The sequence below is a fragment of the Pseudophryne corroboree genome, chromosome 1 (genome assembly GCF_028390025.1).
Source record: "Pseudophryne corroboree isolate aPseCor3 chromosome 1, aPseCor3.hap2, whole genome shotgun sequence".
NCBI lineage: Eukaryota > Metazoa > Chordata > Amphibia > Anura > Myobatrachidae > Pseudophryne > Pseudophryne corroboree.
The window spans coordinates 422,896,552-422,923,886 of record NC_086444.1 but is presented as its reverse complement, the minus strand read 5'-3'; the positions used below and the strand labels follow the sequence as shown (position 1 = coordinate 422,923,886).

Below are 27,335 nucleotides of genomic sequence, written 5' to 3'. Positions count from 1 at the left end.
GCTGTGTGCTGAGGAGATAGGCCCCGCCCCTTTTTCGGCGGCCTCGTCTCCCGCTCTTAACGGATTCTGGCAGGGGTTAAATATCTCCATATAGCCCCCGGAGGCTATATGTGAGGTATTTTTAGCCAAAAATAGGTTTTCATTGCCTCCCAGGGCGACCCCCTTCCAGCGCCCTGCACCCTCAGTGACTGCCGTGTGAAGTGTGCTGAGAGGAAATGGCGCACAGCTGCAGTGCTGTGCGCTACCTTAAGAAGACTGAGGAGTCTTCATGCCGCCGATTCTGGACCTTCTTCTTGTTTCAGCATCTGCAAGGGGGCCGGCGGCGAGGCTCCGGTGACCATCCAGGCTGTACCTGTGATCGTCCCTCTGGAGCTAATGTCCAGTAGCCAAAGAAGCCAATCCATCCTGCACGCAGGTGAGTTCACTTCTTCTCCCCTAAGTCCCTCGTTGCAGTGATCCTGTTGCCAGCAGGACTCACTGTAAAATAGAAAACCTAAGCTAAACTTTTCTAAGCAGCTCTTTAGGAGAGCCACCTAGATTGCACCCTTCTCGGCCGGGCACAAAAATCTAACTGAGGCTTGGAGGAGGGTCATAGGGGGAGGAGCCAGTGCACACCACCTGATCCTAAAGCTTTACTTTTTGTGCCCTGTCTCCTGCGGAGCCGCTATTCCCCATGGTCCTTTCAGGAACCCCAGCATCCACTAGGACGATAGAGAAATAGGTTTCTCTGAACTATGACATTCCTATTCTGTGTACTAACGATGATATTCTAATATACTACACTGTATATAGCGTTTATTCAGTTACATTGAAATCCTTGGTTATCTTGGTTTATTCTATGAAGTACTAGTATTCAGAGAAATGGGTGTACTTGTCTATTATCTAGTCAGGATCTTGAGCTCCTACAGGAAGTCACTACCATGTGAGTATTCCTTTTTCCAGTGTAGCCTTTGGTGTGTCATAGTGATACTGTTTGTATAAAAGTCTTCTGAAGTGCCACTATATTATAATGCTAGTAAAATAGATCTATAATTACACTGCCATGAAGGATTACAGAGACCAACCTCTCCATAGTGCACACTAGCAGGAAGCTTTCCCTTAATCCCTCCATAGTTTGCAGGGTCCATCCACAGCAGAAACTCCCAACAGCGAGAAAAGGAGATGGTAAGCGAGTGAAAGATCTCTTTAGAGTGAATACTGTAAGGGAAAACATTAAAGCCATTTGAATAAGGTGATGGACAATTAATGACACAGAGACAAAATGGATAGGCACCCACCTTTGGGTAATATATTCCACATAAGCAATTGCATCTTCTACCCGGCGCTTCTTGGTGCAGAGGATAATGCGGTTGAAGTTAGCATACACTACCGAGGAGCCCAGACGCTTAAATTCTGCTACCAATCTATTGAAGAAAATTCACAAAACATTATAACTATATACAGTATTTCTGGGTAGAAACTAGACAGATAGAAAGCTTAAGATGGTATAAAATCAGATCTAATTTTTGTTTCTAATATAGTTTTTGACACAGTCTCTTTATACAGTTTGTCTACTACAATAGTGTGTGTTATAATGATTTAGAAGTCATCACTACACATCTTTCTCACACACTGTGCAGACTTTTGTGATGATATGTTAATCTATTGGACATATCCAACATTTAGGGCCAGACAGAGTGCAGCATATGCCCCACACAAACACAATATAAATAATATAGGAATATGACTATCAATCACGGACATCAGGTTTATTACACAGCAAAATGACATGGTTGTACGCCTGTGTTATAATGTGATGTCCCTAAATCCAGAGCACTCAACATATTAAAAACTCGGGAAACCGTTTCTCCGTTTTTATTAAGATAAATTTGTTGTCACTCTTCCCAAGTCCTTTGGAAAACAGATATAGTACATAACCACATTTTCCTTACTGCAAGAACAATTTCTTCATCATGTTGTGGAGAGTCCTGTGAAGGGCAGGGTCATACAGCAGAGAGGATGGGGTTCGGAGCCACCGATAGAAGTGCATAACCTGGTTGTCCGCATACACATTGTGGTACTGTGTAATTTCCTTCACCCAGCCTACAACCATGCTCTTCAAAATCCTAAAGGGTGAAGATTACAACACCTGAACTTGATATGTTATCTTCAGACTGCAACGCTCCACACAATGCAGAATTATCTTTCATCATTTCTATGGATGTAGTCAATGGCTTTAGTATTGATAAGATTAGGCCTTCATCGTATATCAGTAACATCAGATGTATATGTAATAAAAGTACCTGAAGGTGTTGGAACAAAGGGCAGTCTCATCGTAACTGGCCACAGCACTGGCCTGGTTCCCAGTAACCATATCCTCAAGGGAAGCTTGCTGTAACACATCAAAACTGATGCCCATACTGCCAGCTCCTTCCAAGTCATTAATATGATGGGATTGCAGGATGCTGTTAACAGCCAGGCTCTGAATATCAAGCTCCACGCACACTGTGACAAAGATGTGATCAAGTTATCACAGGAAGAAAGGACTTTGTCCACAATCAGTAAAACAATATCTCTGCATACCTGTACTTTTTTTCCTCAGCACCAGAGTGTGTGAAATGACCATGTATCCACCTGCTCATGCTGTACTCAATATTCAAGCTTTTAATAGGATGGTACTACTAGACACTGCAACTAACCACTTTCTTGCAGTCTTTCAAACCAGTTCAGCTACTTCCAATATTGAATTTGCTCATATATTAAGTCTTATATCTGCCTTATATATGCCTTTAAGGTTTTATATTAATGTAAAGTACATAAGTATTTATAGGTTGCAACATTTAAACAACCTATAGAAAATAGGATTTTGGTACTTACCAGGTAAATCCTTTTCTTTGAATCCATAGGGGGCACTGGAGTACTCTAGGGATATGGACGGTTCCACAGGAACTAGGCACTGAATAATTAAAATTTGAGACTACATCCCCCTTCATATCCCAGAGTACCTCAGTGTATTTTTACTGAGCCGAACAGGAGCTATAGAGGTTAATGGAGAATTACATATAACAAACGGACAACAATAAAGTTGACACATAACGTTACAGACAACTATCAGTTGACACCAACCCTATAAACTTGTTAATTTGAACCAGTCGGTGAGAGTGTGTTACCATAAGATCCCCTGAACTTACCACAAGCCAGGTAAAACTGCTCTGGGTGGGCGTCCAGTGCCCCCTATGGATTCAAAGAAAAGGATTTACCTGGTAAGTACCAAAATCCTATTTTCTTTTTCATCCACTAGGGGTCACTGGAGTACTCTAGGGACGTACCAAAGTTTCCCCCCGTGGGCGGGAGAGCAGTTTGGCACCTGTAACACTAGACGGCCAAAGCTAGATGCCGCAAAAGTATCAAACTTGTAAAAGTGCACAAACATGTGCACTGAAGACCATGTAGCCGCACTGCAAAGCTGTGTCGTAGAACTCCACGACCAGCTGCCCATGACATTCCCGGAGAACGTGTGGAATGAGCTGTTACTGATGTAGGCGGCTGTAACCTAGCATGAAGGTAAGCCTGACATATGGTCAGTTTTATCCATCTGGATAAGGTCTGCTTAGAAGGTGGCCAACCCATCCTGGCCCCATCATAGAGGATAACAACGTATCCGTCTTAGGAACTGTAGACGTTCGGAATACATAAACGCATAATGCGCGTACCACAACCAAAATTCCAGAATCTCCTGTTAACACAGGAACTACTATTGGATGATTGACGTGAAAAGAGGACCCTACTATTGGTAGGAAAGCGGGATTCGTCCAAAGTTCCGCTCTGTCATTATGAAACACTAAATACGGTGGCTTGCATGACAAGGCACCCAAATCTGAAACCCGCCCTGCCGAAGCTAAGGCTAGGAGAGAAATTGTTTCCCAAGTGAGAAACTTAATATCCACTTGTTGTAAGGGTCCGAAATAAAAAGACTATAAGAAATCTAAACCAGATTCAAGTCCCATGGCGCAGTAAGTGGAGTGAAATGGAGGCTGTACTTTGAGGACACCCTGCATAAAGGTGTGTACCGACGGCAATAGAGCCAATCTTTTTGGAAAATAAATTGACAACGCAGATATCTGCACCTTTAGTGTGGATAAACGCCGACCTCCATCTAACCCCATCTGTAGACATAACAAAAGACGGGATAACTTAAAAGATGATGTCGGAAACTACCGAACTTCACACCAACCTATATAGGCACACCAAATTCTGTAATAATGAGCTTCCGTAATCGGCTTCCTAGCTCGTAACATGGTTGGTATAACCTATTCTGGAATGCCCTCTCTTTTTAAGAGGGCTGTCTCAACAGCCACTCCGTCAAACGCAGCCGCGCTAAATCGGAGAAAAAGAACGGACCCTGTTGTAACAGGTCCTGACGCAGTGGGAGCGGCCAAGGAACGTCCGCGAGTAGACCGCGGAGACCCAAAAACCAAGCTCTCCGAGGACAATGAGGCGCCACTAGTATGACTGTGACGGACTCTCTTTTGATCCGTTTTAGCAACAGAAGGAGCAGCGGAAAATGGTGGAACAGATACACGAGACTGTATGGCCACGTGATTGTGAGAGCATCCACCGCCACTGCCTTTGGATCTCTCGTTCTGGACACGAACTGGGGCGTTTGATAATTGTGGCGAGATGCCATCAGGTCCACTTGCGGGTAACCCTACTTCTGGACCAGCGTGTGAAACACTTCTGGATTTAATGCACATCCTGGATAAAAATCCCGACAGCCGAGATAATCCGCCTCCCAGTTGTCCACTCCCGGAATGAATACTACCGACAAAATCACCTCGGCCCAATTGAGGACTCGAGCTACTTCCCGCATTGCCATGCGGCTTTTCGTTCCTCCTTGTTTGTTGATGTATGCGACCACCGTCGCATTGTCTGACTGAACCTGAACAGCCTGAGCCTGCAGCATGTGCACTGCTTGTCATAGCGCATTGTAAATTGCCCGGAGTTCCAGGACATTTATAGACAGCAATCTTTCGTGATCCGCCCAGAGACCCTGGAGCTGAAAATTTTGAACTACAGCTCCCCAACCTCTGAGACTCGCGTCCGCCGTGAGAATTAACCAATTCCAGGCGCCGAACCGTTCCCCTGCGGTTAGATTCTGTACTTTGAGCCACCAGAGTAGAGACACCCTGGCCCTTAGAGACCACCTCACCCTGCGGTGAATCTGCAGAAGGGAGCCCGACCATTGTGCGAGCACATCCAGTTAAAAAGGACGTGAGTGAAGTCTTCCGAACTGAAGCGCTTCGAAAGCCGCCACCATTGTGTCTAATAGGCGAATGCACAAATGAACCGAGACTGTGCGTGGCTTGAGCACTAATTGTACCAGATGACAAATGACCTGTACATCTGTTCGGGTAGGTACATTCTTTGATTTACCGAGAATCATACCTAGGAATTGAAGTCGTTGAGACGGAATCATTCAGGAAATTGCGCAGACAATGGTAGGAAATCAGATAAACCCCCCCCCCCCCCCCCCCCCCCCCCCCCCCCACTTGGTCTGCGATCTATTCTCGTTTGGAACGTAGCCAAAGTGGACGTTGTGCGCCACTAGCGAAGCTGAAACGCAAGAACCAATCTGCCAACGTCACAGAAGCTGTAGGCAACAAGAAGTGTAAGGTGGTCTTTATTTAGGGCAAACCTGAACTGGAGTGCCCTGGCACTACAGCCTTGTTACCTCAAACCCTTACCAAAGCAGGGCGAAGCAACAGCTCTACTGCTGTGTAGGGTACACTCCGATAGGTAGTTAAACGCCCAATAATTGCAATTGTCTCTCATTGGAAATTGTTCAGCCTTCGCTGAGAAACTGACGTACTGGCCTGGTGCTATGAGGGCTGGCGGAGAATCGACCGCAACAATCTAGCTGAAACAGTAAAAAAAAATTATTATTTTTTTTTTCCCAGGCAGTACATGCGCCCGCATTCCCCCCAAAGAGGACCGGTAAGGGTCTGTCTGTGCAGTCGTATATGTCCGACACGCTGTGTGACCGACTCTGCAGCGAAGCTGCTTGTTTGATTATGCATTAGACTTAGTGATCATGTACCCCGACCAGTAAGTACACCACGGAAGTAATCTGTGTATAAACCTGCATTACCGTGCATGTGGTTACCAGCAATAGTGAATCTTCCTGTAGAGACACGCTGTCAAAAACAATTAATAAATTAAATTCCTAAAAACCCCCTCGCTCTCCCAGAGGCTGAGCGTTGTAGGGCAGCAACCTCTGGCAAAGAACCAGGAAGTAACGTTAAAAATGGTGTCCTACCATGTTTTTATTTTTTTTTATATTACACCTGTTAAACCAGGATCTGAACCAGTGTCCATACAATCACAATGTTCACTGTGGGCGGGAAGCCTAACCACTTGGCTACAGAGCCACCTGTAAAAAATAAGAATTTACTTACCGATAATTCTATTTCTCATAGTCCGTAGTGGATGCTGGGGACTCCGAAAGGACCATGGGGAATAGCGGCTCCGCAGGAGACTGGGCACAAAAGTAAAAAGCTTTAGGACTACCTGGTGTGCACTGGCTCCTCCCCCTATGACCCTCCTCCAAGCCTCAGTTAGGATACTGTGCCCGGACGAGCGTACACAATAAGGAAGGATTTTGAATCCCGGGTAAGACTCATACCAGCCACACCAATCACACCGTACAACTTGTGATCTGAACCCAGTTAACAGCATGATAACAGAAGGAGCCTCTGAAAAGATGGCTCACAACAACAATAACCCGATTTTTGTAACAATAACTATGTACAAGTAATGCAGACAATCCGCACTTGGGATGGGCACCCAGCATCCACTACGGACTATGAGAAATAGAATTATCGGTAAGTAAATTCTTATTTTCTCTAACGTCCTAGTGGATGCTGGGGACTCCGAAAGGACCATGGGGATTATACCAAAGCTCCCAAACGGGCGGGAGTGCGCGGATGACTCTGCAGCACCGAATGAGAGAACTCCAGGTCCTCCTCAGCCAGGGTATCAAATTTGTAGAATTTAGGAAACGTGTTTGCCCCTGACCAAGTAGCTGCTCGGCAAAGTTGTAAAGCCGAGACCCCTCGGGCAGCCGCCCAAGATGAGCCCACTTTCCGTGTGGAATGGGCTTTTACAGATTTTGGCTGTGGCAGGCCTGCCACAGAATGTGCAAGCTGAATTGTACTACAAATCCAACGAGCAATCGTCTGCTTAGAAGCAGGAGCACCCAGCTTGTTGGGTGCATACAGGATAAACAGCGAATCAGATTTTCTGACTCCAGCCGTCCTGGAAACATATATTTTCAGGGCCCTGACTACGTCCAGCAACTTGGAATCCTCCAAGTCCCTAGCAGCCGCAGGCACCACAATAGGCTGGTTTAAGTGAAAAGCTGAAACCACCTTAGGGAGAAATTGAGGACGAGTCCTCAATTCTGCCCTGTCCGTATGAAAAATTAGGTAAGGGCTTTTATATGATAAAGCCGCCAATTCTGAGACACGCCTGGCTGAAGCCAGGGCTAACAGCATTACCACTTTCCATGTGAGATATTTTAAGTCCACAGTGGTGAGTGGTTCAAACCAATGTGATTTTAGGAATCCCAAAACTACATTGAGATCCCAAGGTGCGACTGGAGGCACAAAAGGAGGCTGTATATGCAGTACTCCCTTGACAAACGTCTGAACTTCAGGAACAGAAGCCAGTTCTTTTTGGAAGAATATTGACAGGGCCGAAATTTGAACCTTAATGGACCCTAATTTGAGGCCCATAGACAGTCCTGTTTGCAGGAAATGCAGGAAACGACCCAGTTGAAATTCCTCTGTAGGGGCCTTCCTGGCCTCGTACCACGCAACATATTTACGCCAAATACGGTGATAATGTTGTATGGTTACATCCTTCCTGGCTTTAATCAGGGTAGGGATGACTTCATCCGGAATGCCTTTTTCCTTCAGGATCCGGCGTTCAACCGCCATGCCGTCAAACGCAGCCGCGGTAAGTCTTGGAACAGACATGGTCCCTGCTGGAGCAGGTCCTTTCTTCGAGGTAGAGGCCACGGGTCTTCCGTGAGCATCTCTTGAATTTCCGGGTACCAAGACCTTCTTGGCCAATCCGGAGCCACGAGTATAGTCTTTACTCCTCTCCTTCTTATGATTCTCAGTACTTTTGGTATGAGAGGAAGAGGAGGGAACACATACACTGACTGGTACACCCACGGTGTTACCAGAGCGTCCAAAGCTATTGCCTGAGGGTCCCTTGACCTGGCGCAATATCTGTCCAGTTTTTTGTTGAGGCGGGACGCCATCATGTCCACCTTTGGTTTTTCCCAACGGTTCACAATCATGTGGAAGACTTCTGGGTGAAGTCCCCACTCCCCCGGGTGAAGATCGTGTCTGCTGAGGAAGTCTGCTTCCCAGTTGTCCACTCCCGGAATGAACACTGCTGACAGTGCTATCACATGATTCTCCGCCCAGCGAAGAATCCTTGCCACTTCCATCATTGCCCTCCTGCTTCTTGTGCCGCCCTGTCTGTTTACGTGGGCGACTGCCGTGATGTTGTCCGACTGGATCAACACCGGCTGACCCTGAAGCAGGAGGTCTTGCCTGACTTAGGGCATTGTAAATGGCCCTTAGTTCCAGGATATTTATGTGAAGTGACGTTTCCATGCTTGACCACAAGCCCTGGAAATTTCTTCCCTGTGTGACTGCTCCCCAGCCTCTCAGGCTGGCATCCGTGGTCACCAGGACCCAATCCTGAATGCCGAATCTGCGGCCCTCTAGGAGATGAGCACTCTGTAACCACCACAGGAGAGACACCCTTGTCCTTGGAGACAGGGTTATCCGCTGATGCATTTGAAGATGCGATCCGGACCATTTGTCCAGCAGATCCCACTGAAAAGTTCTTGCGTGGAATCTGCCGAATGGAATCGCTTCGTAAGAAGCCACCATCTTTCCCAGGACCCTTGTGCATTGATGTACTGACACTTGGCCTGGTCTTAGGAGGTTCCTGACTAGGTCGGATAACTCGTTGGCTTTCTCCTCTGGGAGAAACACCTTTTTCTGTACTGTGTCCAGAATCATCCCTAGGAACAGCAGACGTGTCGTCGGAATCAGCTGCGATTTTGGAATATTTAGAATCCATCCGTGCTGTCGTAGTACTACTTGAGATAGTGCTACCCCGACCTCTAACTGTTCTCTGGACCTTGCCCTTATCAGGAGATCGTCCAAGTAAGGGATAATTAAGACGCCTTTTCTTCGAAGAAGAATCATCATTTCGGCCATTACCTTGGTAAAGACCCGGGGTGCCGTGGACAATCCAAACGGCAGCGTCTGAAACTGATAGTGACAGTTCTGTACCACAAACCTGAGGTACCCTTGGTGAGAAGGGCAAATTGGGACATGGAGGTAAGCATCCTTGATGTCCAGAGACACCATATAGTCCCCTTCTTCCAGGTTCGCTATCACTGCTCTGAGTGACTCCATCTTGAACTTGAACCTTTTTATGTAAGTGTTCAAGGATTTCAGATTTAAAATGGGTCTCACCGAGCCGTCCGGCTTCGGTACCACAAACAGCGTGGAATAATACCCCTTTCCCTGTTGTAGGAGGGGTACCTTGATTATCACCTGCTGGGAATACAGCTTGTGAATGGCTTCCAATACCGCCTCCCTGTCGGGGGGAGACGTTGGTAAAGCAGACTTCAGGAACCTGCGAGGGGGAGACGTCTCGAATTCCAATTTGTACCCCTGAGATACTACCTGCAGGATCCAGGGGTCCACTTGCGAGTGAGCCCACTGCGCGCTGAAATTCTTGAGACGGGCCCCCACCGTGCCTGAGTCCGCTTGTAAGGCCCCAGCGTCATGCTGAGGACTTGGCAGAAGCGGGGGAGGGCTTCTGTTCGTGGGAAGAGGCTGTCTGCTGCAGTCTTTTTCCCCTTCCTCTGCCCCGGGGCAGATATGAGTGGCCTTTTGCCCGCTTGCCCTTATGGGGACGAAAGGACTGAGCCTGAAAAGACGGTATCTTTTTCTGCTGCGAGGTGACTTGGGGTAAAAAGGTGGATTTTCCAGCCGTTGCCGTGGCCACCAGGTCCGATAGACCGACCCCAAATAACTCCTCCCCTTTATACGGCAATACTTCCATATGCCGTTTGGAATCCGCATCCCCTGACCACTGTCGCGTCCATAATCCTCTTCTGGCAGAAATGGACATCGCACTTACTCTTGATGCCAGAGTGCAAATATCCCTCTGTGCATCTCGCATATATAGAAATGCATCCTTTAAATGCTCTATAGTCAATAATATATTGTCCCTGTCCAGGGTATCAATATTTTCAGTCAGGGAATCCGACCAAGCCACCCCAGCACTGCACATCCAGGCTGAGGCGATTGCTGGTCGCAGTATAATACCAGTATGTGTGTATATACTTTTAAGGATATTTTCCAGCTTCCTATCAGCTGGTTCCTTGAGGGCGGCCGTATCAGGGGACGGTAACGCCACTTGTTTTGATAAGCGTGTGAGCGCCTTATCTACGCTAGGGGGTGTTTCCCAACGCGCCCTAACCTCTGGCGGGAAAGGGTATAATGCCAATAACTTTTTAGAAATTAGCAGTTTTTTATCGGGGGAAACCCACGCTTCATCACACACCTCATTTAATTAATCTGATTCGGGAAAAACTACGGGTAGTTTTTTCACACCCCACATAATACCCTTTTTTGTGGTACTTGTAGTATCAGAAATGTTCAAAACCTCCTTCATTGCCGTGATCATGTAACGTGTGGCCCTACTGGAAAATACGTTTGTTTCCTCACCGTCGACACTGGAGTCAGTATCCGTGTCTGTATCGACCTGAGGTAACGGGCGCTTTAGAGCCCCTGACGGTGTTTGAGACGCCTGTACAGGTATTAACTGATTTGCCGGCTGTCTCATGTCGTCAACAGTCTTTTGTAAAGTGCTGACACTATCACGTAATTCTTTCCATAAGACCATCCAGTCAGGTGTCGACTCCCTAGGGGGTGACATCACTAACACAGGCAATTGCTCCGCCTCCACACCATTTTCCTCCTCATACATGTCGACACAACGTACCGACACACAGCACACACACAGGGAATGCTCTGATAGAGGACAGGACCCCACTAGCCCTTTGGGGAGACCGAGGGAGAGTTTGCCAGGACACACCAGAGCGCTATATATATATACAGGGATAACTTTATATAAGTGTTTTTCCCTAATATAGCTGCTGTATATATTTATATGCCAATTTAGTGCCCCCCCTCTCTTGTTTTACCCTGTTTCTGTAGTGCAGGACTGCAGGGGAGAGTCAGGGAGCCTTCCTCCAACGGAGCTGTGAGGAAAAAATGGCACCAGTGTGCTGAGATAGGCTCCGCCCCTTTTTCGGCGGCCTTTCTCCCGCTTTTTTATGTAAAAATTGGCAGGGGTTAAATACATCCATATAGCCCAGGAGCTATATGTGATGTATTTTTTGCCAAAAAAGGTGTTTTTATTGAGTCTCAGGGCGCCCCCCCCCCACAGCGCCCTGCACCCTCAGTGACCGGAGTGTGAAGTGTGCTGAGAGCAATGGCGCACAGCTGCAGTGCTGTGCGCTACCTTATTGAAGACAGGACGTCTTCTGCCGCCGATTTTCCGGACCTCTTCCGTCTTCTGGCTCTGTAAGGGGGACGGCGGCGCGGCTCTGGGACCCATCCATGGCTGGGCCTGTGATCGTCCCTCTGGAGCTAATGTCCAGTAGCCTAAGAAGCCCAATCCACTCTGCACGCAGGTGAGTTCGCTTCTTCTCCCCTTAGTCCCTCGGTGCAGTGAGCCTGTTGCCAGCAGGTCTCACTGAAAATAAAAAACCTACTTTAAACTTTTACACTAAGCAGCTCAGGAGAGCCCCTTAGCCTGCATCCGTCTCGTTCGGGCACAAAAATCTAACTGAGGCTTGGAGGAGGGTCATAGGGGGAGGAGCCAGTGCACACCAGGTAGTCCTAAGGCTTTTTACTTTTGTGCCCAGTCTCCTGCGGAGCCGCTATTCCCCATGGTCCTTTCGGAGTCCCCAGCATCCACTAGGACGTTAGAGAAATAATAAGCAAAGCTGTTTAAACATCAACTCTGGTGATGAAATGGTTGCTGTAGTGACTTGCAATCCAGATGGTACCTGAACCCACAATCCCTGGTTTAGGAGGGCAGTGTCCTATTCATTAGGCCACTGGGGATCTGGGGAGGTGAGGCCTGAACTCACAATGTTTGCAGTGCTCAATGGATACTGTTTAATAAGCACTGTGTGCCGACCAACTGCGCCACTGTAGTCTTGCTTATTGCAAAATAGATTTTTAATGTCAGCATATTATATATATATATATATATAATTATAATAAGAATTTACTTACCGATAATTCTATTTCTCATAGTCCGTAGTGGATGCTGGGAACTCCGTAAGGACCATGGGGAATAGCGGCTCCGCAGGAGACTGGGCACAAAAAGTAAAAGCTTTAGACTAGCTGGTGTGCACTGGCTCCTCCCCCCATGACCCTCCTCCAAGCCTCAGTTAAGATACTGTGCCCGGACGAGCGTACATAATAAGGAAAGATCTTAAATCCCGGGTAAGACTCATACCAGCCACACCAATCACACCGTACAACTCGTGATCTGAACCCAGTTAACAGTATGATAACCGTAGGAGCCTCTGAAAAGATGGCTTCCAACAATAAACAACCCGATTTGTTTGTAACAATAACTATATACAAGTATTGCAGACAATCGGCACTTGGGATGGGCGCCCAGCATCCACTACGGACTATGAGAAATAGAATTATCGGTAAGTAAATTCTTATTTTCTCTGACGTCCTAGTGGATGCTGGGAACTCCGTAAGGACCATGGGGATTATACCAAAGCTCCCAAACGGGCGGGAGAGTGCGGATGACTCTGCAGCACCGAATGAGAGAACTCCAGGTCCTCCTCAGCCAGGGTATCAAATTTGTAGAATTTAGCAAACGTGTTTGCCCCTGACCAAGTAGCTGCTCGGCAAAGTTGTAAAGCCGAGACCCCTCGGGCAGCCGCCCAAGATGAGCCCACCTTCCTTGTGGAATGGGCTTTTACAGATTTTGGCTGTGGCAGGCCTGCCACAGAATGTGCAAGTTGAATTGTACTATAAATCCAACGAGCAATCGTCTGCTTAGAAGCAGGAGCACCCAGCTTGTTGGGTGCATACAGTATAAACAGCGAGTCAGATTTTCTGACTCCAGCCGTCCTGGAAACATATATTTTCAGGGCCCTGACTACGTCCAGCAACTTGGAGTCCTCCAAGTCCCTAGTAGCCACAGGTACCACAATAGGTTGATTCATGTGAAACGCTGAAACCACCTTAGGGAGAAATTGAGGACGAGTCCTCAATTCCGCCCTATCCGAATGAAATATCAGGTAAGGGCTTTTATAGGATAAAGCCGCCAATTCTGATACGCGCCTGGCTGAAGCCAGGGCCAACAGCATTACCACTTTCCATGTGAGATATTTCAAATCCACTGTGGCAAGTGGTTCAAACCAATGTGATTTTAGGAACCCTAAAACTACATTGAGATCCCAAGGTGCCACTGGAGGCACAAAAGGAGGCTGTATATGCAGTACCCCTTTGACAAACTTCTGAACTTCAGGCACTGAAGCCAGTTCTTTCTGGAAGAAGATCGACAGGGCCGAAATTTGAACCTTAATGGATCCTAATTTTAGGCCCATAGACAATCCTGCTTGCAGGAAATGTAGGAAACGACCTAGTTGAAATTCCTCCGTAGGGGCCTTCTTGGCCTCACACCACGCAACATATTTTCGCCAAATGCGATGATAATGTTTTGCAGTTACATCCTTCCTGGCCTTGATCAGGGTAGGGATGACTTCATCTGGAATGCCTTTTTCCTTCAGGATCCGGCGTTCAACCGCCATGCCGTCAAACGCAGCCGCGGTAAGTCTTGGAACAGACAAGGTCCCTGCTGGAGCAGGTCCTTCCTTAGAGGTAGAGGCCACGGGTCCTCCGTGAGCATCTCTTGCAGCTCCGGGTACCAAGTTCTTCTTGGCCAATCCGGAGCCACGAGTATCGTTATTACTCCTCTCCTTCTTATGATTCTCAGTACTTTTGGTATGAGAGGAAGAGGAGGGAACACATATACCGACTGGAACACCCACGGAGTTACCAGAGCGTCCACCGCTATTGCCTGAGGGTCCCTTGACCTGGCGCAATATCTGTCCAGTTTCTTGTTGAGACGGGACGCCATCATGTCCACCTTTGGTTTTTCCCAACGGTTTACAATCACTTGGAAGACTTCTGGATGAAGTCCCCACTCCCTCGGGTGGAGGTCGTGTCTGCTGAGGAAGTCTGCTTCCCAGTTGTCCACTCCCGGAATGAACACTGCTGACAGTGCTATCACATGATTTTCCGCCCAGCGGAGAATCCTTGCAGCTTCTGCCATTGCCCTTGCTTGACTTAGGGCATTGTAAATGGCCCTTAGCTCTAGGATATTTATGTGAAGAGACGTTTCCATGCTTGACCACAAGCCCTGGAAATTTCTTCCCTGTGTGACTGCTCCCCAGCCTCTCAGGCTGGCATCCGTGGTTACCAGCATCCAATCCTGAATGCCGAATCTGCGGCCCTCTAGAAGATGAGCCTTCTGTAACCACCACAGGAGAGATACCCTTGTCCTTGGAGATAGGGTTATCCGCTGATGCATCTGAAGATGCGATCCGGACCATTTGTCCAGCAGATCCCACTGAAAAGTTCTTGCATGGAATCTTCCGAATGGAATCGCTTCGTAAGAAGCCACCATTTTTCCCAGGACTCTCGTGCACTGATGCACTGACACTTGTCCTGGTTTTAGGAGGTTCCTGACTAGCTCGGATAACTCCCTGGCCTTCTCCTCCGGGAGAAACACCTTTTTCTGGACTGTGTCCAGAATCATCCCTAGGAACAGTAGACGTGTTGTTGGAATCAGCTGTGATTTTGGGATATTTAGAATCCACCCGTGCTGACGTAGCACTACCTGAGATAGTGCTACTCCGACCTCTAACTGTTCCCTGGACCTTGCCCTTATCAGGAGATCGTCCAAGTAAGGGATAATTAATACGACTTTTCTTCGAAGAAGAATCATCATTTCGGCCATTACCTTGGTAAAGACCCGTGGTGCCGTGGACAATCCAAACGGCAGCGTCTGAAACTGATAATGACAGTTTTGTATCACAAACCTGAGGTACCCTTGGTGAGAAGGGTAGATTGGGACATGGAGATGAGCATCCTTGATGTCTAGAGATACCATATAGTCCCCTTCTTCCAGGTTCGCTATCACTGCTCTGAGTGACTCCATCTTGAATTTGAACCTTTTTATGTAAGTGTTCAAAGATTTTAGATTTAAAATTGGTCTCACCGAGCCGTCCGGCTTCGGTACCACAAACAGCGTGGAATAATACCCCTTTCCCTGTTGTAGGAGGGGTACCTTGATTATCACCTGCTGGGAATACAGCTTGTGAATAGCTTCCAATACTGCCTCCCTGTCGGAGGGAGACGTTGGTAGAGCAGACTTCAGGGAGACGTCTCGAATTCCAATTTGTACCCCTGTGATACTACCTGCAGGATCCAGGGGTCCACTTGCGAGTGAGACCACTGCGCGCTGAAATTCTTGAGACGGCCCCCCACCGTGCCCGAGTCTGCTTGCAGAGCCCCAGCGTCATGCTGAGGACTTGGCAGAAGCGGGGGAGGGCTTCTGCTCCTGGGAAGAGGCTGCATGGTGCAGTCTTTTTTCCCCTTCCTCTGCCCCGGGGCAGGAACGAGCGGCCTTTTTCCCTCTTGCCCTTATAGGGACGAAAGGACTGGGTTTGAAAAGACGGTGTCTTTTTCTGCTGAGAGGTGACCTGGGGTAAAAAGGTGGATTTTCCAGCCGTTGCTGTGGCCACCAGGTCCGATAGACCGACCCCAAATAACTCCTCCCCTTTATACAGCAATACTTCCATATGTCGTTTGGAATCCGCATCACCTGACCACTGTCGCGTCCATAACGTTCTTCTGTTCGGGCACAAAAATCTAACTGAGGCTTGGAGGAGGGTCATGGGGGGAGGAGCCAGTGCACACCAGCTAGTCTAAAGCTTTTACTTTTTGTGCCCAGTCTCCTGCGGAGCCGCTATTCCCCATGGTCCTTACGGAGTTCCCAGCATCCACTAGGACGTCAGAGAAATATATATATATATACACACACACACACACATACATACAACAATGTATATTCACACATACTCAGACCTTATAAATATATATATATTTCATATATGCATACATACACATATATATTATATACCCATATACATATATCCAGATATAACCTGATTCAGAGGTATAATAATTCTTAGAAGTCTGAAACTAAATGTGACCACTCACAGGCTTAAAAACCTGAGATGTCTGCTGCTTAACCGCAGCTTAGTTAATGGGTCCCGTATCCAGTGTGGTGTGGCTGTAGATTTAAAAATACCTACAGCACCTTGTATTCCCAGGTGGCTAACCAGGCCCAACACTGCTTAGCCTCCAAGATCAGATGAGATCGGGCGTATCCAATTGTGGTGTGGCTAAGTGAATTAAGCAAAGCTGCTGCAGGTGAGCCTGAACTCACAATGCTTGCAGAGCTCCACAGATACTGTTTTATAATCACCATGTGCTGACCAATTGTATAACACATCTTACTTTACAACAGTGAACAAAGCCAGTATTTGGCTGACCACAGCCATGATTCAGATTTGCAGTCTTTGGGATAATATCATTATAAACAGTTATGATCAAAATAATAGTAAGAGAAGTGAGTGTAGATCTATGAATACACTATTACAGACATGGTAGAGAAACTGCTTTTTTAGTCTTTGCTGGTGTCTTACTCATTATGCAGACAGACAATACAAAAAATACAACTTGCGCGACCCAGTAAATAGCACTAAGGTGTCTCTATAAATATATATCTGGCCAAGTGCAGTGCACGCCAGCAATATGCCTGATCCCAAATTCCCCTTAACACCCCCGCGCCTTCAATGGAGGAGAGATGTAATACAGGAAATTCTGGAAATACAACAGGAAGCATGGTTAAATATGGCCTCATGCTCACAGTATAACACAAAGTGCAGACTTACAATTATGTAAGCAGATTTAATAAACATACTATGTTGCATTCAAACCTGCACATATAACATGTATCCTGTTTAACAAAGACTTAATAGCCTATTGTAATACATATGCAGCGCTGCTGTATTCCAGTAAACATACTTTCTTTTATCAACAAGAGTTGAACATGAGATTTTATCCAGTGACCCTGACATTTGTGTGTGCAGGGATCATCACTGTGGCAGCAAAGTTACTCACTAGGCTATGGAGCCTGTGTGCCCCCCCCACCCGTGCTCCGTGTACCGTTCTCTATACACGGAGCCGGGCTATGGTGGAGAGGGAGCCGGAAGCGGCATCGAGGGCCGGGGAGCGCGCTGCATAGAGCCGTGGAGCGGCCTATGCATAAATCAACGTGGCCGGCGCGGCTAAGAGCGGCGGGGGACACAGCATAAACAGCAGCAGCGGGCGGCCACACACACAGTATCCCACACAGCGGGGCAGCAGCGTGAGCTGACCGCCCCGTTCAACATACCTGGACCCTGTGGTGAGGGCTATGACGGGGCTTCTCTATAAGTTCCGTTCAGCCATTACTGCAGGTTTTAGTCCTGCACGTGGTAGTGAGGGAGCTCTTTCAGAGAGGACCGACACCCACAGCTGCTTCAGCAGCTTCCACTATCCCTGACCCTCGCCTTTCTGGAAGGGGGGAAGGGATGTGGAACATTGAAAAAATCAAAAATAAATCCAAAAATTGTGGACAAACTCCACAGGCCTAGTTGCTCGGTGAGCACCGAAAAAACACTGAGGTACTCTGGGATATGGAGGGGGGATGCAGTCTCAAATTTTAATTATTCAGTGCCTAGTTCCTGTGGAACCGTCCATATCCCTAGAGTACTCCAGTGACCCCTAGTGGATGAAAAAGAAATATACAGAGCCAAAAATCGGAAGATGGATTGCGTTTTAGATGTGTACCTGTTAAAATAAGAATTTACTTACCGATCATTCTATTTCTCGTAGTCCGTAGTGGATGCTGGGAACTCCGTAAGGACCATGGGGGATAGCGGCTCCGCAGGAGTCTGGGCACAAAAGTAAAAGCTTTAGGACTACCTGGTGTGCACTGGCTCCTCCCCCTATGACCCTCCTCCAAGCCTCAGTTAGGATACTGTGCCCGGACGAGCGTACACAATAAGGAAGGATATTGAATCCCGGGTAAGACTCATACCAGCCACACCGTACAATCTGTGATCTGAACCCAGTTAACAGCATGATAACAGAGGAGCCTCTGAAAAGATGGCTCCCAACAATAATAACCCGATTTTTGTAACAATAACTATGTACAAGTATTGCAGACAATCCGCACTTGGGATGGGCGCCCAGCATCCACTACGGACTACGAGAAATAGAATTATCGGTAAGTAAATTGTTATTTTCTCTGACGTCCTAGTGGATGCTGGGTACTCCGTAAGGACCATGGGGATTATACCAAAGCTCCCAAACGGGCGGGAGAGTGCGGATGACTGCAGCACCGAATGAGAGAACTCCAGGTCCTCCTCAGCCAGGGTATCAAATTTGTAGAATTTAGCAAACGTGTTTGCCCCTGACCAAGTAGCTGCTCGGCAAAGTTGTAAAGCCGAGACCCCTCGGGCAGCCGCCCAAGATGAGCCCACTTTCCGTGTGGAATGGGCTTTTACAGATTTTGGCTGTGGCAGGCCTGCCACAGAATGTGCAAGTTGAATTGTACTACAAATCCAACGAGCAATAGTCTGCTTAGAAGCAGGAGCACCCAGCTTGTTGGGTGCATACAGGATAAACAGCGAGTCAGATTTTCTGACTCCAGCCGTCCTGGAAACATATATTTTCAGGGCCCTGACTACGTCCAGCAACTTGGAGTCCTCCAAGTCCCTAGTAGCCGCAGGTACCACAATAGGCTGGTTCAAGTGAAATGCTGAAACCACCTTAGGGAGAAATTGAGGACGAGTCCTCAATTCTGCCCTGTCCGTATGAAATATAAGGTAAGGGCTTTTATAGGATAAAGCCGCCAATTCTGAGACACGCCTGGCTGAAGCCAGGGCTAACAGCATTACCACTTTCCATGTGAGATATTTTAAGTCCACAGTGGAGAGTGGTTCAAACCAATGTGATTTTAGGAACCCCAAAACTACATTGAGATCCCAAGGTGCCACTGGAGGCACAAAAGGAGGTTGTATATGCAGTACCCCCTTGACAAACGTCTGTACTTCAGGAACTGAAACCAGTTCTTTTTGGAAGAAAATCGACAAGGCCGAAATTTGAACCTTAATGGACCCTAATTTTAGGCCCATAGACAGTCATGTTTGCAGGAAATGCAGGAAACGACCCAGTTGAAATTCCTCTGTAGGGGCCTTCCTGGCCTCGCACCACGCAACATATTTACGCCAAATACGGTGATAATGTTGTACGGTTACATCCTTCCTGGCTTTGATCAGGGTAGGGATGACTTCATCCGGAATGCCTTTTTCCTTCAGGATCCGGCGTTCAACCGCCATGCCGTCAAACGCAGCCGCGGTAAGTCTTGGAACAGACAGGGTCCCTGCTGGAGCAGGTCCTTTCTTAGAGGTAGAGGCCACGGGTCCTCTGTGAGCATCTCTTGAAGTTCCGGGTACCAAGTCCTTCTTGGCCAATCCGGAGCCACGAGTATAGTCCTTACTCCTCTCCTTCTTATGATTCTCAGTACCTTGGGTATGAGAGGCAGAGGAGGGAACACATACACTGACTGGTACACCCACGGTGTTACCAGAGCGTCCACAGCTATTGCCTGAGGGTCCCTTGACCTGGCGCAATACCTGTCTAGTTTTTTGTTGAGGCGGGACGCCATCATGTCCACCTTTGGTTTTTCCCAACGGTTCACAATCATGTGGAAGACTTCTGGGTGAAGTCCCACTCTCCCGGGTGGAGGTCGTGTCTGCTGAGGAAGTCTGCTTCCCAGTTGTCCACTCCCGGAATGAGTACTGCTGACAGTGCTATCACATGATTTTCTGCCCAGCGAAGAATCCTTGCAACTTCTGTCATTGCCCTCCTGCTTCTTGTGCCGCCCTGTCTGTTTACGTGGGCGACTGCCGTGATGTTGTCCGACTGGATCAGCACCGGCTGACCTTGAAGCAGAGGTCTTGCTAGGCTTAGAGCATTGTAGATGGCTCTTAGCTCCAGGATATTTATGTGAAGTGATGTCTCCAGGCTTGACCACAAGCCCTGGAAATTTCTTCCCTGTGTGACTGCTCCCCAGCCTCTCAGGCTGGCATCCGTGGTCACCAGGACCCAGTCCTGAATGCCGAATCTGCGGCCCTCTAGAAGATGAGCACTCTGCAACCACCACAGGAGAGAGACTCTTGTCCTTGGAGACAAGATTATCCGCTGATGCATCTGAAGATGCGACCCGGACCATTTGTCTAGCAGATCCCACTGGAAGGTTCTTGCGTGGAATCTGCCGAATGGGATTGCTTCGTAAGAAGCCACCATCTTTCCCAGAACCCTTGTGCATTGATGCACTGAGACTTGGCCTGGTTTTAGGAGCTTTCTGACTAGTTCGGATAACTCCCTGGCTTTCTCCTCCGGGAGAAACACCTGTTTCTGGACTGTGTCCAGGATCATCCCTAGGAATAGAAGTCGTGTTGTCGGGATCAGCTGCGATTTTGGAATATTGAGAATCCAACCGTGCTGGCGCAGCACTATCTGAGATAGTGCTACCCCGACTTCCAACTGTTCCCTGGATCTTGCCCTTATCAGGAGATCGTCCAAGTAAGGGATAACTAAAACTCCCTTCCTTCGAAGGAGTATCTTCATTTCGGCCATTACCTTGGTAAAGACCCGGGGTGCCGTGGACAATCCAAACGGCAGCGTCTGAAACTGATAGTGACAGTTCTGTACCACAAACCTGAGGTACCCTTGGTGAGAAGGGTAAATTGGGACATGTAGGTAAGCATCTTTGATGTCCAGAGACACCATATAGTCCCCTTCTTCCAGGTTTGCAATCACTGCTCTGAGTGACTCCATCTTGAATTTGAACCTTTGTATGTAAGTGTTCAAGGATTTTAGGTTTAAAATTGGTCTCACCGAGCCGTCAGGCTTCGGTACCACAAATAGTGTGGAATAGTACCCCTTTCCCTGTTGTAGGAGGGGTACCTTGATTATCACCTGCTGGGAATACAGCTTGTGAATGGCTTCCAATACTGCCTCCCTGTCTGAGGGAGACGTCGGTAAAGCAGACTTTAGAAAACGGCGAGGGGGAGACGTCTCGAATTCCAATTTGTACCCCTGAGATACCACCTGAAGGATCCAGGGGTCCACTTGCGAGTGGGCCCACTGCGCACTGAACTTCTTGAGACGGGCCCCCACCGTGCCTGAGTCCGCTTGTAAAGCCCCAGCGTCATGCTGAGGACTTTGCGGAGGCGGGAGAGGGCTTTTGTTCCTGGGAACTGGCTGTTTGTTGCAGCCTTTTTCCTCTCCCTCTACCACGGGGCAGAAATGAGGCGCCTTTTGCCCGCTTGCCCTTATGGGGCCGAAAGGACTGCGCCTGATAATACGGCGTCTTCTTAGGTTGAGAAGCTACCTGGGGTAAAAATGTGGATTTTCCCGCAGTTGCCGTGGCTACCAGGTCTGATAGACCTACCCCAAATAACTCCTCCCCCTTATAAGGCAATACTTCCATGTGCCTTTTAGAATCCACATCCCCTGACCACTGCCGCGTCCATAAACTTCTTCTTGCAGAAATGGACAGCACGCTAACTCTTGATGCCAGTCGGCAAATATCCCTCTGTGCATCACGCATATACAGAAATGCATCCTTCAGATGATCTATAGTCAATAATATACTGTCCCTATCTAGGGTATCAATATTTTCAGTCAGGGAATCCGACCACGCCAGGCCCGCACTGCACATCCAGGCTGAGGCATTGCTGGTCGCAGTATAACACCCATGTGAGAGTATATACATTTTAGGATATTCTCCAGCTTTCTATCGGCCGGTTCCTTTAGGGCGGCCGTATCAGGAGAGGGTAGAGCTACCTGTTTAGACAAGCGTGAGCGCTTTATCCACCCTAGGGGGTGTTTCCCAACGTGCCCTATCCTCTGGCGGGAAAGGGTACGATGCCAATAACCTTTTAGGAATTAGCAGTTTTTTATCGGGGGAAACCCACGCCTCATCACACACTTCATTTAATTCCTCGGATACAGGAAAAACTACAGGCAGTTTTTTCTCACCAAACATAATACCCTTCTTAGTGGTACTTGTATTATCAGATATATGCAATACATTTTTCATTGCTTCAATCATGTAACGTGTGGCCCTAGTGGAAGTCACGTTTGTCTCCTCATCATCGACACTGGAGTCAGTATCCGTGTCTGTGTCTGCCATTTGAGGTAACGGGCGTTTTAAAGCCCCTGATGGCGTTTGAGACCCCTGGACAGGCACAAGCTGATTAGCCGGCTGTCTCATGTCGTCAACTGTCTGTCGTAAGGAGCTGACACTGTCACGCAATTCCTTCCACAAGCTCATCCACTCAGGTGTCGACTCCCTAGGGGGTGACAACTGTATAATAGGCAATTGCTCCGCTTCCATCTCATTTTCCTCCTCAAACATGTCGACACAATCGTACAGACACACCGCACACACACAGGGAATGCTCTGTTAGAGGACAGGACCCCACTAGCCCTTTGGGGAGACAGAGGGAGAGTATGCCAGCACACACCAGAGCGCTATATATATACAGGAATACCACTATAAAGTGTGCTTTTCCCTTTATAGCTGCTGTTAATATAAAACTGCGCCAAATTAGTGCCCCCCCTCTCTTTTTTACCCTTTTCTGTAGTGCAGGACTGCAGGGGAGAGTCAGGGAGACGTCCTTCCAGCGGAGCTGTGATGGAAAATGGCGCCCGTGTGCTGAGGAGATAGGCTCCGCCCCCTTCTCGGCGGCCTTTTCTCCCGCTTTTTTGGTAATTCTGGCAGGGGTTAAAAAACACCCATATAGCCCTGGGGGTTATATGTGGTGTATTTATGCCAGCCAAGATGTTTTACATTGCTGCTCAGGGTGCCCCCCCCCTAGCGCCCTGCACCCTCAGTGACCGGAGTGTGAAGTGTGCCTGAGTAACAATGGCGCACAGCTGCAGTGCTGTGCGCTACCTTGTTGAAGACTGATGTCTTCTGCCGCCGATTTTTCCGGACCTTTTCTTGCTTCTGGCTCTGTAAGGGGGCCGGCGGCGCGGCTCCGGGACCGAGCTCCGAGGCTGGGCCTGTGTTCGGTCCCTCTGGAGCTAATGGTGTCCAGTAGCCTAAGAAGCCCAATCCACTCTGCACGCAGGTGAGTTCGCTTCTTCTCCCCTTAGTCCCTCGATGCAGTGAGCCTGTTGCCAGCAGGTCTCACTGAAAATAAAAAACCTAAAACTAAACTTTTCACTAAGAAGCTCAGGAGAGCCCCTAGTGTGCACCCTTCTCGGCCGGGCACAAAAATCTAACTGAGGCTTGGAGGAGGGTCATAGGGGGAGGAGCCAGTGCACACCAGGTAGTCCTAAAGCTTTTACTTTTGTGCCCAGTCTCCTGCGGAGCCGCTATCCCCCATGGTCCTTACGGAGTTCCCAGCATCCACTAGGACGTCAGAGAAAGGGAAAATATAACCAATATGTATGTGTTAGCACACACGTTACAATTACCTACCAGTATTGTAACAGCCAGGGTTGTTGATTTCCACTGATGCCCTCTCATCAAACTCCATAACTAATCTGTTGTCATCAGCCTCTTTGCCTCCGAGGTCAGGCCGGGAGCTTGGAGAGAGCCAAAGGAGATGATTGTGTCGTCTAAGATGCCTTGAGAAAAACAGATCTGACCCAAATGTGGATACATCATCTGGCAGGTTGCCCACAGGGAGGTGATAATACCTACATTCAGAAATAGATAATGTTTAATAAACACATCCCTAATATGTTAGGAAAGGTAGCTCCAAGACTGTAAAAATTGCATTTTTGTAATTTTGTTAAATCATTTCTATAGGGGACTATGTATATGCTGGAGTATAGAGTGAAGTGAAAGGAGCTAGCTCCCTACTAAAATAGGCTGACCATATTATCCCTTTAACCTGGGACACTCATGAATTACACAGGTTCTGTGGCTACTTAAAACCAGGTGAAATGCAGGCTTGTAGTCAGCCAGCCAGCCACAGAACCTGTGTAATTCATGAGTGTGAAGTGGTTCAATTAGGTGCCGCACAGGACTATTTAGATAATCTTTGTAATGGGCTCTTATAAAATATGTCCCGTGTGTCTTATTTCATGTACTTTTGCTCTTATTTTAGTTTTTTCTCCTGAATACCCTTTTGGAAGCAATCATGCATTTTTCATGTACATTATCAGTATAATATTAATCTCTCTTAGGAACTACTATATATTGTTATAAATGTATTGAATTACTGATACTTGTATAATATCTCTAGCATCTAATTCATTGCTCCCAAGTTATACCATGTACAGTTACTCCTCCAATTAGCAAAAGCTTCAAAAATTAACCTTACTATTTGGGCATTTGACTAATTATTTACTTTTTCTATTCAATTTTGTCTCTACGTATTTCTTAATTTCACATCTTCTCCGTTTAGTGGATACACTATAGTCGAACCTTAATATACGGCACTGGGCTTTGTTTTACTAATACTGAGAATATTGTAATAGTGCCATTCTCGCCTATTACTTACATAATTTTTCAACCTGTTAATTTTCAATAGGGTTAGGCAACCCGCCTCTCTCATCCACTGTCCGCTATATTATTATATGACAGTGGACAGCAGAAGACGGACCCTGAACCTATACGTTTCTTTGTATCAAATCTTTTCAGTACTCTCTCATCCAAATGCCAGCTAACTATCTCTCTGCAATGCTAAGGTAACAGAGAATCTGTGCATAGATATTGGACAGCAGAAGTACCTCTTTTCTTGGTATGCGCCAATAACCAAACACTCTCTCATTCACACCTCTTGTGATATTACTGCCATATTTCACTGGCTACGCCCAATCTCGCCTGATCTTGGAAGCAAAGCAGTGAGAAGCTCAATTAGTACCTAGATGGGAGACCGCTAGGGAATACTGGGTGTAGTAAAAAACACTCCTTATTCCATGTGAAAAGCAGAAGTGTTGGAGCAACATTTGACCCTTACCTACTTCATCCGTTTATCTATCTTTACTATAAACTATCTGACCACAGACTTATATAAAATTTATCTAGATCGCACATTTTGAATATAGATATATAAATAGCAAATTTGCCAATACCAGGAGATACTATTACAGTTGGCATTTGATATCGGACTATTTCTACAGTCTTCATTATTTCAATAGATGCCACTGTGTTATATGCTTGAATTTTCTGTTATCTGAAATTTCTATTTCTGATATTTTCACCTCTGGTGCTACTGTCACCTAAAATACTTAAAATTCTTGGAGAGTTTGTTACTCCTAGTTTTTCTGGATTACGAAATTACTATATCAGATATTTGAGAATCTTTTTTTTCCAGTTTTTGGTTACAGATTCGCGATATCAGATGCGGAAGGTTAAATTCTGCAACCTTCCTTAGTGTACCATATGTGTATTTGTCTGTGTACTATATTTTTATCATAAATTAATTAAAAGTTACGTTTTATTCGATAAGAGTGCCCCAACACAGAGTCTCTCTTTTTTCTTTTGAAATATTAATTCATGAGTGTCCCAGGTTAAAGGGATAATATCATGGTCAGTCTAACTAAAACTACCTCCAAAAGTGCAAACTCCCATCCCTCTAAATCCTGGAAGTCTGCAGATGCAAAATGGGTGATCTCTGTTAAAGCTACCTCTAATCCACAAGCAGAGTACTACACACAGCTTTGAATAGTATAAAAAGCGATGATGAAACGTTCCATTACAAAATGTTCTCCAGATTACTAAACTGAATTAATCTGCTAAACAGCCAGTCACATATAACCATGAACTTCAGTGGGAGAGACTTGAGGAATCCACCAGATGAAGACACTTGATCCGTGATGAGAGAAAGGGTTTCTAGGTCTTCTATTTCATCCTTGGTTAAGAATGCATAGAAGATATATTATAGGTGGTACCTATTACTCACTGGGATACAGAAAATATACAGCTCGCCTCGAATCAGTGTTGGAGGGGATGCGGCGGTGTGGGTTCTTTCTTGCATATCTGGTGGTCGTGCCTGAGGGTAGCCCAATTGAGAGGTGCTTGATATTCTCCTTTCTGAGGTTCTTAAAATACCAATATCCAAAACTCCTTGGTCTTTTCTCCATGGCTGCCTACTGGGAGGTTGGATGAATGCACTGACTAGCTCTCTTTGCAAATCTTAAAATGTGGCTAGATGCCTGATTGCTGGACATTGGAAATGCTCAGACCCACCTTCCCTCCAACAGCACCGGAATAAAGTTTGGCAGCCATTGAGAAAATATCTATTTGCATAATGCCTCTTACAAATTCCTCCATGTTTGGTGCGCTTGGTTTGTCTATAATAGCTTTACACCCCACAGAGTCCTTCTTACTTTTCAGACCTCTTGCTTTAATTATTTTATGGCCCCTCTCCACTACTAATTTCTTTGAAAAGCATTTTCACTTTTCTCCACTATTGTTACTGGGGACAAGGATAAGTCCTCCTTCTTGCCCACTCCCCCTCTTCTTACATTACCTTCCCTTTCCGCGCATCTTATCACACCATAATGCATACACACGTGTGCTGCACTCTCATTTTATACACTTTTGTTTATGTTCAAACTATGTCTGTTCTATTTTTATGCAGCTATTCTTGCGATTTTGTCTCTGTGTGTGAAGGTATAGGTCACACAATCAGCAATCTTGTGTATTTTACTTTATGTATTAAAAACAGAAAAACAAATATACATGTCTAAAAAAAATAATAATAAAATAATAATAATAATAATCTGGAACATCCTCAAATGGATTCACTGCAAAGTGAAAATTGCATAGCCTTAAGAGAGAGAAAACATCTTACCAAAATCATTCAATAAAGGTGACAAGACAAATATCTGCAAGTTAACAGTGACCACAACTAAGGGGGGTAATCCTACTAACCGCAATAACCTGTTTCCGTGTGGAAAAACTGTGAATCGCGAAAACCCCCTATGCAATTCGCAGTGAAAAGTATTCACCCAATAATTTTACCGCAAATTTCACTTCACCTACTCGGAAAAGGTGAAACTTTT

General features: G+C 46.8%; 1 protein-coding gene and 1 pseudogene across 1 annotated transcript in view; one reads left to right on the top strand and one right to left on the bottom strand.

The window, feature by feature from the left end:
- Nucleotides 1-27,335, bottom strand: part of POLE (DNA polymerase epsilon, catalytic subunit) — a 335,686-nt gene that overhangs the window by 13,650 nt on the left and 294,701 nt on the right. The window contains exons 38-42 of the mRNA XM_063913394.1: nucleotides 23,797-24,017; nucleotides 2,283-2,484; nucleotides 1,932-2,105; nucleotides 1,278-1,403; nucleotides 1,065-1,197 (exon numbers count right to left, since the gene is read on the bottom strand). Of these exons, the coding sequence (XP_063769464.1) occupies nucleotides 1,065-1,197; nucleotides 1,278-1,403; nucleotides 1,932-2,105; nucleotides 2,283-2,484; nucleotides 23,797-24,017 (856 nt within the window). The remainder of the gene's footprint in view (nucleotides 1-1,064; nucleotides 1,198-1,277; nucleotides 1,404-1,931; nucleotides 2,106-2,282; nucleotides 2,485-23,796; nucleotides 24,018-27,335) is intronic.
- LOC134944817 (5S ribosomal RNA) lies at nucleotides 25,112-25,230 on the top strand (annotated as a pseudogene).